The following is a 16859-nucleotide window of genomic DNA, read 5'->3' as shown; positions in this document are numbered from 1 at the left end:
CTGAGCACTGCACATGTAACCATTTCAAAAGTGTGATGACAGCTTTAGATCCCAAACAAAAATCGCTACAGCTTTTTTTTTCTGTGCCATAAAGTTATAAAGAAAACGGGTTTACTAACTAAAAACAAAGAAAAGCCCACCTTTAAGATGGACCCCAACCCCACTTGCCTATAGTCATCAAGACTGGATGTCATCATCCCCACGCCTACCCAGAGTCCGGAGCATACGGGTGGCTCATAGAACTGTGACTGTTGTGCCCCGCTGGGCCGTAGGAGGCAGAAAGCAGGGAGTGCCCTTCCTTTTTTTAGAGGGAGGAATGGGCCCCGTATAAGGTCAAGTGCAGAGAGAGGGGACACCAGGTGGGTGGGCATGGCAACGATAAAGCCAGGATCACCGCCCAGAGATGCTGACTCAGAGATTGGCACCATTCGCTGGCCTGGACCATAACGCCCAGGAGTCCATCCACGGTACATCATCCCATCAGAGGGAAACGAAAATGGACTCTCAAAGGACCTGAAAAATAAAAAGAACTCCACAAATAAGGCATTAGAGGCTACAGGCAAATCCACGCAAAGGGGACCGCTTTAAAGGGAAATCTCTTGTGTTCAGAGTTCTGAGCTTTGAGTGAATTTCTGAGGAGGAGGATTTGCATTTTGGTTTTTCCCCTTCGCGTGGTGAGGCAAGCAACAGGTGAGCACCCGGGCACTCGGAAACAGGGGTGTGAGCAACTCTGCAAACCTCAGAGCCCGTAGGAAGGTGATCTCCGCGTTCCTCTCAGCAGGCTTTCTCTGTGTCTGAGGAGAGAGGACAAGTCAGCCCGGAGAGAGGAGCGGAAGGGACCCCGATGTCAGCAGAAGTTGCTGGTAGGCAGTGCCAGTTCGGGAAATTCAAGGGACTATATCGCCAGGGGGGAAAAATCAGGCAAATTACTTCCTCTCAGACCATCTTCAACAGGGATATTTGATTGGCTGTCGCTCTGTGAGACGTCCCGCTGTCCCGCTCCTATTTCAGGGATGACTTTGTTGCTGCCCACAACTGCAGCCCCATCAGGCCCGGGGACATTCGGAGTCAACCCCTGTCCATTCAAAGAAGGGAATGCGAATCAAAGGATGGCTGGCGAGAAAAGAAATGGCGGCAGAAGAGCTGAAGGCAGCAGATCTAATAAAGGGTGAGGCGGGATTTGTACATCTCTGAACAGAGGCAGGAACCCCTGATCGAAGGAAGGGGCAAGTGGGTAGGATTTCATCTTGCACAGAAAAGAACGCGTGGCCTAACTAGCATGTGAAGGCAAATAATCCTCACCACACAGAGTTGTATACCCGTTCAGTCGATCCTCCCTGCCGTTCGTTGCTGTTACACCACCTTTGAACTCAAAATTAAATATCCCCAGTAACAAGATTCAGGTCATGCTATTGGCTATTTGGATTCTCTAACAGGATGTGATGCGGCCTTGAAATTCAAATTAAGTGGGTGTTTCTCTTAAATTCTGTCTAGAGAATGGAACAGATTGTGGAATCTATTTAAGTCATTCGAGATGAATTTGGTTTGATGAGTAGCTCTTTTTTATGCCCTTTTAACTTTAAAAGCTGTCTCGCAGCAATTCTGGGTCCCTAAGTTTATTTCTACCATTGGAGGGGTGAATTAAAGGAGGAATGCTTTCAGGTAGTGACCTAAATGTTCTCTGCCATCGGGATGCTGCTTAGAAACCCTTGAAATATGGGACATGCTCACATGCTCCCCACCAGGACTGGCACCACAACAAGCTTTTGATTTTATTCTTAAAACCTTCCGTAATGCACACTTTTCTGCCGCTCTTGCTTCTGAATTTAGTAGGTCACAAGGGAGAGATTTGCCGCTTGAATTCCTTTGCACGGGAGCTGGAGACTTGAGTTCCAATTCTGACTCAACCACTAACTGTGTGATTTCGAGCTTGGCTCTCACTTTTTTTTTTTCCTCCCCAAGCTGTGTGACCTTAGATCCTTTGCTTAATCTTTGGGACTCTGCTGCCCCGATCTGTAAAGTGGATGATTGCTGTGGTTCCTTTCTGCTGTAGTCGGTTCTTGGCCCACCTTTCTAGAATCTCTAGGAAAATTGATTCTATCATATCTATAAAAGTGTTCTATAAGCCTTAGGTATTTTCTGGGAGCATTCTTAAAAATATAAAGCCAGGGGGAAAAGTAATGTGATTTAACAAGAAGGTATCTTAATTACACTAAGATAGGAAGGAAAACGATTACGTTTCTGGATTTTGCTGAAAGTGTGAAGTACTTTGTCTTAATGTAACCCTGGGGGAGTGCAAACTGAGGAGTGCTGTCTCTGCTAGAGACTCAGAGAAAAGAAATAGCATTATTGTTTCCCTGTTGGTTAAGAACTCAGACAGAATGAATCCTTGAAGAAGGAAGGTGTGCTTGCAACATTCGTTGTTTCTGAAATTCCAATTCAACTTCATATTGACTTCACAGCCAGTATGTAAATTCCTCGAATCTGTTTCCTCACGCTATATCCCAAAAGAAGCCAAAGCTATATGGCATGGAAGAAGAGAAACAACAGCCTACAAAATACTTCAATTCTTTTTTTTTTTTTTTTAAGATTTTATCCATTTATTTGACAGAGAGAAAGAGAGCACAAGCAGGGGGAGCGGCAGGCAGAGCGAGAAGCAGGCTCCCCGCTGAGCAAGGAGCCCGACACAGAACTCGATCCCAGGGCCCTGGGACCACGACCCAAGCTGAGGTAAGAGCTCAACCAACCGAGCCACCCAGGTGTCCTCAAAATACTTCAGTTCTGATGCTCTCTACCACCACTTCCTGGAGACACTGATTCTTGATAGAATTCTTGATAGAAATAAACATTACTGTAGAAGGGAAACATGTTAACATTGATAATCATCTTCTTCAACATTGATCTCAACTAGCCCTCAAAAAAAGGAAAGTCGTGTCAGTGCACACAATACTTGAAAGATATTCTTCACCTTTTGCAAGGCTTGACTCTAATACGAAAGTTGTTGAAAACTCCAAGCAAAAATACCAGGGAAACATTCTGCCAAGGTTTGGGGCACTCGGTTAGACCTCAGTAGAATCCAAGTTTGCTTGCCTTGCCTAAATTTTTCTTTAAACTACCACCAGTTTTTGCAGGAGCTGCTAAGTCTCTGCCATCATGGATTCAGAAGTCTAACTAGACTTTTTTGTTTAGTGTGACAATCTGGACAGACCACAAAATTAATGTTCATAGACCAGGCTTGGGAGGGTAAGAACAATGTCCCATGTCTGGTCCCCACCCTCCCGAACACCCGAGACTGTGTCCTCTAATCCATGCTCAGTACATGCTGGGCAACCAATTAATCTCTCTGCAATTTGAAGTTTCACTCTCAGGAGAGGGCACAGTGAGGACTCCAATCAGATTTGTCAGTCCCTTCTTCGGCTTCCACCATTCACGGATAGCCACGACCTTGACATATCGCACAGGGAGATGTCTTCCCAAATCATCAATCCTGTGTGGATTTTTCAAAAGTTCTAGCCCTAGCACAACACCATCATTTCATAATGAATTTCATAAATGAACTTTTATTCTCTTCCAACTGAAAAAGATATGGTAGAAAGAGATGGTCTTTTCTTTTTTTTTTAATGAGACGTCTTTTTCTTTCCCCAAAAGGGGGAGGAAGAAAAGATATCCCTTACCCACGCCCTCTCTCCTCCTCCACCCCCTCAAAAAAACAAAAATCCCACTTCTAGAGATAGCCATGTATTTATAACGGATCCAATTATTTACAATTATCCAATAATTTATAATTACCCATTTACTTTCTGACTCCAAGAAGAAAAAAGAGGTAGAGGCAGAAACGTAGACCAGAAATGAAAGTGTAGTGAACACCAAGTGCAGTTACCCACCAAGGCTGACGTTGTCCAAAAGAATCTTGATTGTTTGTTCTATCTCAGTCGGGTCTCCCTTTGGAAATGGTGTCACTTTTTGGAAGTATCAGCACGGAGCTTAGCACATTCAGAGAAGATGCTGTCACAGAATCCCTACTGGTCTCAGGTTTCAACAACACAAAGGCAGAGCATGGGGCAGGGAGGGTGTTTCTCCAGGAAATAACTCTTGTCTGGAAGCCCCATCCCACCTAGGTGAGAGGAAAAACTCATCCAGGCCACCTAGTCAATCAGGGTTGTTTATCTTTTGTGGAAAAGACACTGGGAAAAGACAGCAAGGAGGGACCCTTGCTCCAACCTCCTCCTGCAGTGCCCACGGCTATTGGTAGGAAGGGACAATTTTGCGTGCCCTGACCTATGGACATCCTTGATCTGTGTGTGTGTGTGTGTGTCATACGTGTGTGCGTTTATGAACATTTATGGCTTGTGTGCTAACAAAGGGAGACACTCTCTTTGATCAGTTATAGAGTTCAGTGAAATCAGCTCTGGACTAGACACCAGAACACCTGGCTTCCCTCCCTCCCTCTCATCGTCCTTGCCTGCGGCAAGCCCTTAACCCTGGTGAGCCTCAGTCTCCTCACCCACAAAGTGGAAGTTGTGGGATCTGTCCTGACGATGGTCAGATGAAATAATGTTCATGAAAGCACTGTATAAAGTAGAAGGCAGTACACTACTGTAAGAAGTCATTATTTATGATGAATAAGCAGGAAAGAATCCAGATGCCAATTATTTTGCTATCTTCTCGCTAGGCTAGGTAATCTAGCCAGAGGGTAGTGAGTGGGTAAGATTTTCCCCACTTACGTTCACAGCCAATATGTAAATCTATAATACACAGGTGTCTGAGTTCTATTATTTATAAACCTATTTTAATATGCTATATTGTTTCTAGTTCTCTTCTGGTTCTCCAGGCAATAGAAAACACCGAATTGAGAAAAGTTCTTTGTAAATTAACTGGACCAGAAGGGATTTTATTCACCTGTTTGTAGACCTAATTTATTTGTGTCACTAATTTCTGAGGAATGGATGCCACAATCATAACTGTGTGTTCTGATGTGAACCTCCTTCCTCCCACAGTTCCCTCCCCTGCCGTATAAAATCTGCCCCAAATTTCCTGATACAAGTAATGTAAGTAATAAAGAAGTTTTATGTGTGTTTGTTTGTCTGTATTAAGATATATTTGCTAAAGGTTTGGGAACCTAAAATTAGAATATTTAATAAGCCACTATTGACATTTATCACCTTCTTTGGGATTTACCACTAACCCAGTGACGTTATCTTTCTTGAGCTAAATTAAAAGACAAATTCAAATCCTGCTTGGTAGCCACCAAAAGCATATATTTGAAAAACAGAATTCAGCATGCCATATTATGCATTATTTAATGGTATGCAAATTATAAGTCAGACAGTTAGGAAAACCACACTTCAGCATTAATAAACACCAACACTACTACTACATTAATTATGATATTGCTATGATTTATTCCCAAGTTTTGCATTTTGATTCTCCTTGAAAATTTATGCCATCTGATAAGCAGTAACCTCTTTCCCCTCCTACACCTCCTACCCATTCCTCAAATCTGTTCCTCCTACCCACCCAATGGACGTCTGCAGGAAACGGGTACAGAAATACAAAGTCATAAGCAGCGGCATTGTCTTATAAGCATTAATAATTAAAGAACAAGCAAACACCACCTAAAGCTCCAACATTTATTGTGTCAATGTTAAGCACACTTTTTAAAAGACAACATAGAATGTATAGAAACAAGGGGTTGGGGGTCTCATGCTCATTTCCACAATACGGGTAATTAGGTTGGCTGGTTTTTAAAAGGGCCAGGACGCCGCTCAGGACAGCGATGGTCCAGGGGCCCTCTGTAATGGGACTGATTCACTGTTCCAATGTGGGTCTGTTTTTTTGTTTTTACTTTTTATTAAAAAATATAAATAAAATGGCACTGCAGGCCCGGGCAGGAAGGACTCTGCAGGACTCTGTCTTCGCACAACGGCTTCTTGGAGGCTACTGTCAGAAAACATCACAAACTAGCAGGATGACAGACCACGCAGATGTCGACTGGGCGGCTCGCGTCCACCCCGCCCCTGGGGGCTTCAAATTTTCTCAGAACTTAAGGGCTCTCGAGCTTCCATCCGAAAACTGCCACACATCTTGAGCTCTCTGGGTACTACGCCAAATGGGGGTGTGTGAAGAACCTAGAAAGAGGTTGGAGACAGAGGAGGGGAAAAAAAAAGTACAGGTGTGACTTGGCCCAGTGATTTTCTGTTCTCTAACTAGCTTTTTAAAACTATAACTTAAATCCACCACAGGTTGAGCCACTGGCATCTTAAACATGATTTCAAACTCAGTCCCCTCCCCCCACATCTCTGACCTCTGAGTGCCTTTCCCATGCCTCCCTCCCTGCCTTCCCCCGCCAGGGACCCAGACCCGCTACCCGCTCATATGATAGTCCTAATAAACTGGGGACACACCTGGAAGGAAACACTTTCCCTTATGACTGAGAAAACTGGGTAGGAAACAGTCCTTTGGTTGAGGAGAACAGGGGAGGGAGGGGGGCAGGGGGACATTTCCTTAAAATAATAATAAAATTATAAAGAAACAGAAACTCAAAATTGATGTAAAAGCAGCACAACGAAAACATGAAATGTCATCAAGTTCAACGTCAAAGCAGCCAACGATTTACAAGAGGCGAACAAATCTCTGAAGAGGAAACCAGAACCCAAAATAGTTGCTCCCAAATTGCACCAAAAACTGCCTGTAGTTTCTTTCAAACATGCAGTTTTCTTTTCCTTTTTTTCTTTTTGGTAAGGGGGAAAGGCAATGGTGAAGGGAAGAAGGGAGTGGTTATTTTCCTCCGGGGTTCCTCCCTTGCTGTGTACATTGACTTGAAGCAGCAGAACTGGGAGTCCGGATGTGCCGAGGAAGAGGGCTACCACTGTGGCATTCCAGGGCTCGTTGCCATGGCGACCCGAAGCAGGGGCCTGGGGCCTCCTCTTCCCCGACTTGGCGCCGCAGGAGGCCCAGGGTCTGGAGCTCAGCTGCTCTCCCGAATTCCCCCTGCGCAGTGGAGACCCGGACTGAGGGGCCTCCTGTGTCCAGGTGGGTTCTGGGGAACCCCGTTCCCAGTCCAGCCCTGTCACTGTCGTTGAGGCCCCTCTAGCTGATACCCCCATCAAACCCCTTTGTCCGACCTGCTACCAGTACTGAAAACCCTAACAGACAAAATACAGCCTGGGCATGTACCCCGCTCACCGTTATTGAAAAGCACAGCACAACCCCCTATGGGTTTGGGGGTGGGGGAGTGGATGCTGCGTTAGAGGATTGACTTGGGGGAAATCGTTTAATTTGCCTTTTCTGCTGAATCACAAGGACCTGATATCCGCTCCCTTTAAGTAGTCTTTGCCACTTTACAGAAAGAAAAAACAGTATTTGGATCAACCATTGGAGTTGTGTTCAGGCAAGTTTCAGTTCTTAAGTACAATGACCCACGTGAACTGAACTGGTCTCCTTTCCCGTTTGAAAGGGAGGAATTAATTGCATCCCATGACCATAGATGACACTGGGAAACAGAGAGAGAGAGAGAAACAGACCCATCCCCCTAAAGGCTGATTCACTGGCCATGTGTTGTACTAAATGAAACAGAGGGCTAATGGGATAACAAGATGACAGCAAGCAAAAGCGCACACTCAACAACCCATGTCTACCATTTGCAGCTATAGCAGCCCTGAAATAAATGTACATAATCCCAATTCTGGCTATGTGTCCTGATGTCCATTTCTCTAAACATGGGTTCATTTATTCTTAATTGGGAAAGCTGCAGGGCCTTAGGAGACACTTAGGAAAATTTGCTAAGTGCCTCATGCCTTTTTAAAAAGTTAACAGTCTTTTAAAGAACATTTTTCCAAGCAGGTTTAAAGAACACTGCCAATCCCATCCTCACACTGGCAAAACTCCCACATTTCTTTTTCTTTCTTTCTTTCTTTTTTTTTTTTTTTAATGGGAAGTTGTCTGAAAAAAGAAAAGAGAATGGGATGGGTACATTCTTGAACACACCAGGCCCGGGAACAATGGAGTAACAGAATCATAATGAAGAACACACGACTACAACACAGTCATAAGAAATCATGTTTGTGTGTGCGTACAGAGGGCGAAAGAGGTTTAAAAAAAAAAAAAAGAAAACACCGTATTTCCTCCCTCATGCTCTGAGAGTAAAGTGTTCAAAGCAGGACAGGATGGGGCCTGAGGCTCCTCAACTCCTTCTCAGGAAAGCCTGAAATATCCCAGTACCTTTTAACAAACTTAGTGTCTGCGAATAAACCACCTCATTTCCTTATTGCTCCAAATGAAATGATATCTGACCCCCACTGCCACTTCCTTTCAAATTCTCACTTCAAGCATTATGAACATATACAGTACGTACTCATTACATATACAAAAATGGTATTTAAATAAACAGTTCTATCACAGAAGGCCCTGGGAAAAATTCAACTACTTCACACTTCCTGCCAAGGCTGGTACAAATGAAGAACCAAGTGTTCACCCCACTTCTCAGCCACCTTTAAAATGTATTGGCTTCAGTCCTTTTGTAGGTCCTAAACAAAGAGAAGATGGGAAACGGTCTCAGGATAGAGGTAGTCCATGCACTGGAAGGGTTTCTAAGTTAAAATCTGTGAGAAGTAGTATTTGCTGTCCTCCTGTTTATTAAGTTGTTCTCCAAATGAAGATAGAAGGGACCATTTAAGCGTTAAGAGTTCACGTAGGTAGAGGACATTGCATCAACACATCAGGGGTATCACATAAACTGGAGAATTCTGAAAAACGTTAATATCCTTCGTATTTCCTCATTTAAAAAAATATCATGAATTTATCCTCAGTTGGAAATGTTTTTTGTTATTTTGCATTAAGATTTTTAATTTTGGGGTTCCGGATACAGGTGCCATTTTTAAGTTATATTCCTGTTGCCTAGGTTTTCAGGCTCCTATTGTTCACTCAGCTTCAGAAATAAGATTTTATGAGAGGGCTTCAATAAGTCAGAAGACTAAGTACCCTGAAGAACGTGTCTCCCGGTAAATTTATTTAACTTCGGGACCATGTAAATCAAACATAATCCGTGATTTATCACCAGATGCTTGCACCCCTCCCCATTCCCCATTTAAGAAATTTGAACATACAAGTAAGTATACAGTATCCACCATTAATTCTGTCTGTCAGGATGCAAAACCTAATTATGCTAAGAGCATCATATACTGAAAAATTAAAACGAACACTGTATACAAAACCTGCACAGCTGCACTCATAGCTCCTAATAAAAGAGTAATAGGGGACACACATCAGTTTTATGGACATTTGATATGGTGGAGCAGAAGTCACCACATCTAAAACTGGCATGGCCCTGGGGAATATTTCTACCTTGCATAGTATTCTGGATTCAGTTGTGAAGTAACCTAATTCAAAACACAAATATCGCCTCTCAGTTCACTGCCAATTACCAAGTCCTGCAAAATACGTCCATCTCATCCCAGCTCCTATACCCAGCCCCAAATCCTCTCGTACGGGATTCCTCTCTGCCTTCACTCCCTGCTTCCCACCCAAACTGGCTTTAAAAAAATATACCTACTTTCTGTGTATTTTAAAAGGATAAAACCATTCTTGCCTCAGATAAAAGGCATTACATGAAAAGGCCACCTCACAGGCACCAGGGCATAAGACCTAAGCAACAAAAATGCTACCACAAGACAACAGAACAGCTTTTGTTTTGGTTTTTACAAAAAGAAGAACAACGTTGTAACCATTCATCTACACTGGGAACAGGGAGACAGTATCACAGAAGTATGTGTTTTAATAAAGCAAATAGATGCTGCAGCATGCAGTATTTGTAAAACTGACAACACAGATTTCTAAGGAGGGGTTTTTATAAGGGACCTAACCTGCTTTCCAAAGACTATGTTTCATTTCATAAATCTGTTGGTTGGGCAAAAGATCACTGAAGGGTATTCCCTCCCCCGCCCCCGGCCATTTGCTATCAGCCAGGAACACACTATAAAAACACCTAAAAGATCTGTCCCATCTCTGGTCCCTAGGACCTCAGAAGCACAAGGCAAACCACCATCCATCTCAGGAAATCAGTGGCTGATTCCAGAGATTCTTGCCACATCTGGCTAAACTACTGGTTACTTCTCTCTCTCTCTCTGTTAACCTGATGCTTTTGTTTCTGGATTTTTATGGGGAGGGTGGGGTTATTTTTGGTATGAAGAAAGACTCATATGGAAACGAAAGAGCTGATTTTTTACATTATGTTCTAAGATAGGGCAGGGAAGGGAGAATAGAAAAGAACTTTCAGACAACAAGAACAGCAAAAAATCCAAAGGAAATAAAAGTTTAAGATGCTATTACCAGTAAATTTTTCATTTATATCTGAATAGACTATCGTTAAGAGATGAAGGGAAAGTTTTTAACATCAGACTGAAAACACTTTCCATTTCTTGAAAATTATTCTAGAACTATAAAATCTAAAAACTATTTCCATGTTTTGAGATATGTCTATATTAATAGAGTAGGGTATATATACACCTTAGGGTATAATACACGCATCAAAATGCCCATAGAAATAATCCTGAAAAAGACTGACTGGCCTTCTCTTAAAACCTGTTATTTTCTTGAAAGTAATTTACAGAGTGTGTCAAATGAGGACACAAGAAGCTTACGTTGTGTACTTTAATTTTTTTTATTTTTTTCAATAAAGGGACAAAATGGGTGTATGAACAGGTTAATGCAGACAACTGCCAAAAAAACACAGACAGTGGTTTTTCCAATAGAACTTAACAAAGACCAGAAACAAATACAATAAAAAGCCAGGTTGTAATGACCTTTGGTCATCCAAATAAAAAAAAATAAAAACAAAGAAAAATAAAAGATCAAATTAGGTGCCTCTGTTTTGAACAGGGCACGTAAGCAATAATAAATAGTGACTCCCATAGTAAAAGATAAAATTTCAAGTTACGACAAACAGCTTTCATTACAGGAATAGAAAAGGCCAATAACAAAATATTCTGCATTGCCATTTACAAAAAAGTATTGACTAAAGCGGGCTTTCTCTTTAATATGCTTTGCATATGAAATTCTCTCCAATCTAAATATAAAGCACCATTTAGTTTTTGGCAATGAAAAAAACTGCAAAACATTGTTTTTGTTTTTTTTTCCTTTTTTTTTCTTTCTTTCTTTTACTGCGTATGAAGGTAAGATGCTGGAATGTAGGGTGATAGAAGGAAAGGGACAAAAAGCACACTACATAACAAACCAACGTTATTAGCTTGCAGTACTGCATACAGTATGGCAGCAGGAAAAAGGAACAAAAAAGGATATGTACAACCCCTATGACAGCCATCCGTGTGACATTCTAGCAGGCTCCCCCAAACCGCCATTATATGGCTTCTCATCTGTACAATGTCACACTTTTTTGTTTGTCTCTTTTTGTTTTTTGAAGCATACAAATAATTTGCACTATATTATCCTGCCAAATTAAAAAAATATACTGTGGCAGCCTGTCTTTTTTTTTTTTCCACTACCAAAAAAGGTACATTGATACCTTTTAAGAGAACAAGCAACAGTTAAAAATACAAGCTTCAATATAAATACTATAGTGCCTAACACTAGATGAACATTTAATTCAAATACCATTCTAGAAATACAGAAAAAAGACCATAAATGTGTTTTAGCATAGGAATCAACATGAGTGTGCATTTTCCTATATTTAAGTACTATATAATCTTAAACCTTTCCCCAATGTATGTTTTTTTACAACCTGAAGAGCGGTGTGTATCCAAGGCATAGAATTTCCACTACCATTTTTAAATGGATAACAAGTCTTGTAACACCACCAAGACAATGGAACCCTAAAATGCAGTTCCCCCCTAAACATAATGAAGTGTTTTTTAAAAAAATTTTTTTCTTAACATTTATATTTAAAAAAGTTTTGTACAAAAAAATCCTTGCACTGTAGAAGCGAAAGCAATCATTCATTTCTATGTTAAGTGTATTCTGTTTTCCATTCACAGCGCTTGCAATGTTGAGTCCGAGTAAGTAAGCTCATTAGTCAAGTAAATGGCTGGCAAAGGTTTTTTTTAGTTTTTTTTTTTTAAAAATGTTCATCAATGAGATTGTGTTCAATTTTTTTTTTCAGCATTCTTGCAACTTTTCCCTTAAGTATAGACCTGTAAACTGGGAAAATTGTACAGTGCACTTAATTGTCCTATCTGAGCAGGTTTATTTTATACTCAACCTCTGTATCTCTGATTAGAGAAAAGATACAGATATTACAGGCAGAGTCAAGTGCTATTTGAACACCAACTGGGGCAGATGCTAGCTTAATAAAAAAGAAAAAATTAAAAAAATAAAATAAAAACAATGAATCCTCTTCCATGTTAACACAAATAGCACACAGTGTATGGAAAAGAAATGAAGTACAACTTTTAGGGAGCACAGACATATATACTGCTACTCTTAAAATTCTTTCTCTTCTTTTTTAAGAATGTCACATTTAAACACAAGTCTTAAGAATTCATAGTTAATCATCATTGTGTCAGTATTAGCTTATACACCTGTTCTAGTTTAAAATGGCAAATAGTACCACATTGTGCTAAAAGATCACATTTTTTTTTTCCTGTTACCCTCTGTCAAACCTTATTGTCAGTCTCTTCTTTTTAATATGGTCTACGAGGTCTTAAAGTTTATCATTTGATTGTCCCTTTGACAACCAAGTAGATCTGGATCTATTTCTTTTGGTGCCAGAATTTTTTTTGACAGACATTATTTAAAACAAGTTATCTTCATAAAATGAATTCCTTACTAATGCATTTAATTGTATTCCAGGGCTTTTGCACGTTTCACATTCAATTTAATCATTTAAAAAAAATAAAACTTTGGGCAAAACAGCCCATTTCTTTTAAGCTCTCACCAGGAGCAAAATAGCGTTTATACTGGTATAATCAGTTTTGCTTATAAGATTAAAACTAAAGGGAAAATGATGATTAACTAGGACATAATGGGTCATATTTTTAGGTAGCCATTGTTGTGAGAAATACAATATAGAATTATATGCTAGGTCCTAAGGTTTCTTACCTCACCCAATGCTGAATTAAGCTACAAGTTTATAACAAGTAGAAAGAACCATCAACGTGGTTTTAATAGATCCAAGGCACTCATATTTTAAAACCAAATGATAGAATAAGCTTGTTTTGTTTTTCTGTTAATTTGTCAATTCAAGGCCTTTTTTTCCTCTCCAATTGATACATTTAACCCTTTAGAGACAGACATTTAGCTCATAGAGATTTTGTTTCAGTGCTGTCTATTCTGTCTATAGAGGGTTAACCCAAAGACTGTTTTTCCTCCTCACGTTATAAAATAAAACTGTACATGATATGTATTACAGAATGTATGCAGCATGGTCTTTTTCTCTCTCTCTCTCTTTTTCTCTCAGAACGGAACTGGAAACAGCAACATGTTTGCTCAGCAACGAATCGGGGACAATTTAAAATAGCCATAACATACCATACATGCTGTCTAAGTTTAAAAAAAAAAAAACATACACAACATGTAAATTATTGCACAAGAGAAAGGCTCAAAGTTTGCGTAAAATGCAATAGTATTGCCCCATACAGATCATGCATTCAAACGGTGAGAACATAAAGGAAAAAAAGAAAAAGAAAAAAGAAAAAGAAAAAAAAACAGGTGTGCTGGTGACAAGCACTCTCATATTCTTAGCTTCCGTTACTTCTGTTTGTTTGTTTGTTTAATCACATGGGACTAGAAAAAAATCCTACGGGGGAGTGGGGCTGGAGGGCGATGGGGGAGGGGTGGTGGTGAAAAAAGGAAGTGTCAGGTGGGAGTGAGGGAGGGGTATTAATATACCTCTATTCAGTTTTTATATCATTATTCAACACTCGATCACTGTGCCATTTTTTCATGTGTTTCTCCAGGGTACTGTACACGCTAAAAGGCATCTTACAAATTTCACATTTGTAAACGTCCTTCCCCACCTGGCCATGCGTTTTCATGTGCCTGGTGAGCTTGCTACTCTGGGCACAGGCATAGTTGCACAGCTCGCATTTATAAGGCCTTTCGCCCGTGTGGCTTCTCCTGTGGACAGTGAGATTGCTACAGTTCTTGAAGACTTTCCCACAGTACTCACAAGTGTCGCTGCGTCTGCCCTCTTTTGAGCTGGGCCTGCCCGGGCCCGGACCACTAATATGGGGCGTGCTCCCTCCACTTCCCGTGCCGCTGCGCCCCGAGATCCCTCCGTCCAGCTCCCCGGGCGGCGTGGAGAAGCGCAAGCTCCCGTTCTCCGAGGAGTGCTCCGACGAGGAGGCGAAAGGCGATTGTCTGGAGTCTCCGAAGCTAAGGAAGGGATCTTTGAGCTGCCTGGAGGCCGCGTAGCCAGCGAGCCACTGCGAGTACACGTTCTCCGTGTTGGGCATCGCGGCCGGGGGCAAGTCGAACTCCTTCTCGAGCTTGATGCGCTTGGAGAAGGGGCTCAGCGAGCTGGGGCTGCCCAGCAGCAGCTTTTTGGACAGGCCCCCCGAGGCCGACTCACCCGGGGAGCAGCCGCGGCCGTTAACAGTGCCATCGTCTATGCGGTCCGACTCGCCGGCCACCGAGTCTTCGTCGCAAGTGTCCCTGTGGCCCTCGGCCTCGGCCAGGTGGCCGCGCTTATGTTTCTCGCCCAGGACCTGGTGGAAGGCCTCGCTGAAGTGCTGCATGGAGCTGAGCACCATGCCCTGCATGACATCAGGCAGGGCGCGGCCCTCGTCGCCCACGCCCACCACCGCGCCCCGCGAGCTGTTCTCGTGGTGGCGCGCCGCCTCCAGGCTCAGCCCGAAGCCGTAGTCCACCCTCTCGCTCTCCGTCAGCTCCTCCTCCTCCTCTTCCTCCTCTTCTTCCTCTTCCTCGTCGTCCTCCTCTTCCTCCTCGTCCCCATTCTCCGGGATCAGGTTGGGGTCGTTCTCGCTCTTGAACTTGGCCACCACAGACTTGAGCGCGCTGCTGGCGCTGCCCACCAGGTCGCTGGTGCCGGGTTCCGGGGAGCTGGCGGTGGAGAGGCCGTCGTCGGACTTGACCGTCATAGGGGACGACTTGTGCATGTGCGTCTTCATGTGGCGCTTCAGCTTGCTGGCCTGCGTGCACGCGTGGTCGCACAGGTTGCACTTGTAGGGCTTCTCGCCCGTGTGGCTGCGCCGGTGCACCACGAGGTTGCTCTGAAATTTGAACGTCTTGCCGCAGAACTCGCATGACTTGGACTTGACCGGGGGCTGGGAGGGAGGAGGGGCAGATTGCAGAGGAGGGAGGGGGGGCGTCGCCAGGAAGGGCGGCTTGCTACCTGGCTGGAATGGTTGCAGTAACCTTTGCATAGGGCTGGGCCGGCCTGGGGACAGCGGTGGGCTAGACGTGTTCCCTGCCAGCTCTCTAAGTCTCCTAGAGAAATCCATGGCGGGAGGCTCCATAGCCATTGGATTCAACCGCAGCACCCTGTCAAAGGCACTCGGGTGATGGGTGGCCAGGGCCATCTCTTCTGCCCCCAGGCGCTCTATGCGGTGGGGGTCCAAGTGATGTCTCGGTGGTGGACTAAACAGGGGGGGAGTGGGTGGAAAGCGCCCTTCTGCCAGGCCGGAAGCCTCTCTCGATACTGATCCTGGTATTCTTAGCAGGTTAAAGGGGTTATTGTCTGCAATATGAATCCCATGGAGAGGTGGCTGGGAAGGACATTCTGCACCTAGTCCTGAAGGGATACCAACCCGCGGGGTCAGGGGACTTCCGTGTTCGCTTTCTAAGTAGATTCTTAATCCGTGAGTGTTCTGTGCGTGTTGCAAGAGAAACCATGCACTGGTGAATGGCTGTTTGCAAGTTGTACATGTGTAGCTGCTGGGCTCATCTTTACCTGCAAAATAATACAACACCAACATCAATGTTTAATCACAGAGGAGGGCATTAGCAACTGCTTCTTTATGATTCACCTCCTGCCTTCCCTGCCCCCCAGCCCTCAACCCCACAGGCCTAAACCCTAACTGACCTATTATTGCCTGTGCCTACATTGGTGCCTGGCACATCTGGTGCCAGGCACATATTGGTGCCCAATAAATAGCTGTCCAGTCAGTCTTTCTGCCATTTCATTCAGTTGTAAGAATTTTAAATCCAATCTCCAAAGCAGAAAAATCTGGACCAAGACAAGCTTAAGAATGAGGATCCCTACATTCTAGGGAAACTCAGCAAACATCTTTGTTTCACCAGCTGTGGTTTGGGGCAAGGGACTTCATCTCTGTGCCTCCATTTCCTCATTTGTTAAGTGAGGGACTTGGACAAGGTAACCTAAGGGAAACTTCTCTGCTTCCTAAATCCCATCGTTCTATTCTCCCCTGGGTGGCAGGTGAACTTTCTAAAGAGGCAATCATTTCATAGAGACATCAAAAAAGAGAAGGTCAACTCATTACAATTCTCTATGGCCCTAGAGATGCTTTTAATCCTAGCCTGAAACACACTAATTGTTGATATTGTTAAAAATGAGAAGATACTCATAAAATAATTCCAGGAAGAGAAACTAGCAACCTTCTCACATCCCAGCCGGCGTGAGGATCAGTGAGTCCCAATCCTGGTCCCACAACACCCAACAGGGACTCCCATTTTTATCTCAAGGGATGGTGCAAAAAATCTCAAAAGAGAAATTTAATTCGGATTTAACCAACAGGCCGTATCGAATCTTTAGGAGTTGTCCCCCAGTCAAACAAATGCAAGTCTGGAGAAGTTAGGAGGAGTGGCTGGTGCCAACTTAAGCAGACACAAGCATCCTAGTTTAAGAACAGTTAAAGCAGCCAGCACCATGACGGGCAGCAGGCTGAGAAATGCTACACTATCCTCCTCCTCATTATTTTGAGAGGCTA

At 43.2% G+C, this 16859-nt stretch overlaps 1 protein-coding gene and 1 long non-coding RNA gene across 10 annotated transcripts in view; one reads left to right on the top strand and one right to left on the bottom strand.

Moving 5' to 3' along the window:
* The first annotated feature begins 719 nt into the window (after nucleotides 1–719).
* LOC141373617 (uncharacterized) lies at nucleotides 720–5483 on the top strand. The gene is made up of 4 exons (XR_012379819.1): nucleotides 720–863; nucleotides 1012–1168; nucleotides 2612–2730; nucleotides 4998–5483. It is a non-coding gene; the product is annotated as an uncharacterized lncRNA (long non-coding RNA).
* A 133-nt stretch (nucleotides 5484–5616) lies between these two features.
* The window catches only part of BCL11A (BCL11 transcription factor A), a 100725-nt gene continuing 89482 nt past the window's right edge, over nucleotides 5617–16859 (bottom strand). For 3 of the 9 annotated variants that reach the window (XM_025868669.2, XM_025868668.2, XM_073897679.1), the window contains 2 exons: nucleotides 13840–15862; nucleotides 6044–6128 (listed from right to left, as the gene is read on the bottom strand). In XM_025868669.2, coding sequence (XP_025724454.1) covers nucleotides 13842–15862 — 2021 coding nt within the window. In that variant the 3' untranslated portion in view covers nucleotides 6044–6128; nucleotides 13840–13841. Of the gene's footprint in view, nucleotides 6129–13839; nucleotides 15863–16859 lie in introns of all 9 variants that reach the window. The other 6 variants (XM_025868672.2, XM_073897680.1, XM_073897682.1 and 3 more) reach the window with 3 other exon arrangements.

This window comes from Callorhinus ursinus, unplaced genomic scaffold (assembly GCF_003265705.2).
Source record: "Callorhinus ursinus isolate GAN/ISIS: 27379988/994484 unplaced genomic scaffold, GSC_fseal_2.0 scaffold10, whole genome shotgun sequence".
NCBI lineage: Eukaryota > Metazoa > Chordata > Mammalia > Carnivora > Otariidae > Callorhinus > Callorhinus ursinus.
The sequence above is the reverse complement of the archived record's forward strand: the minus strand, read 5'-3'. Positions and strand labels throughout refer to the sequence as shown.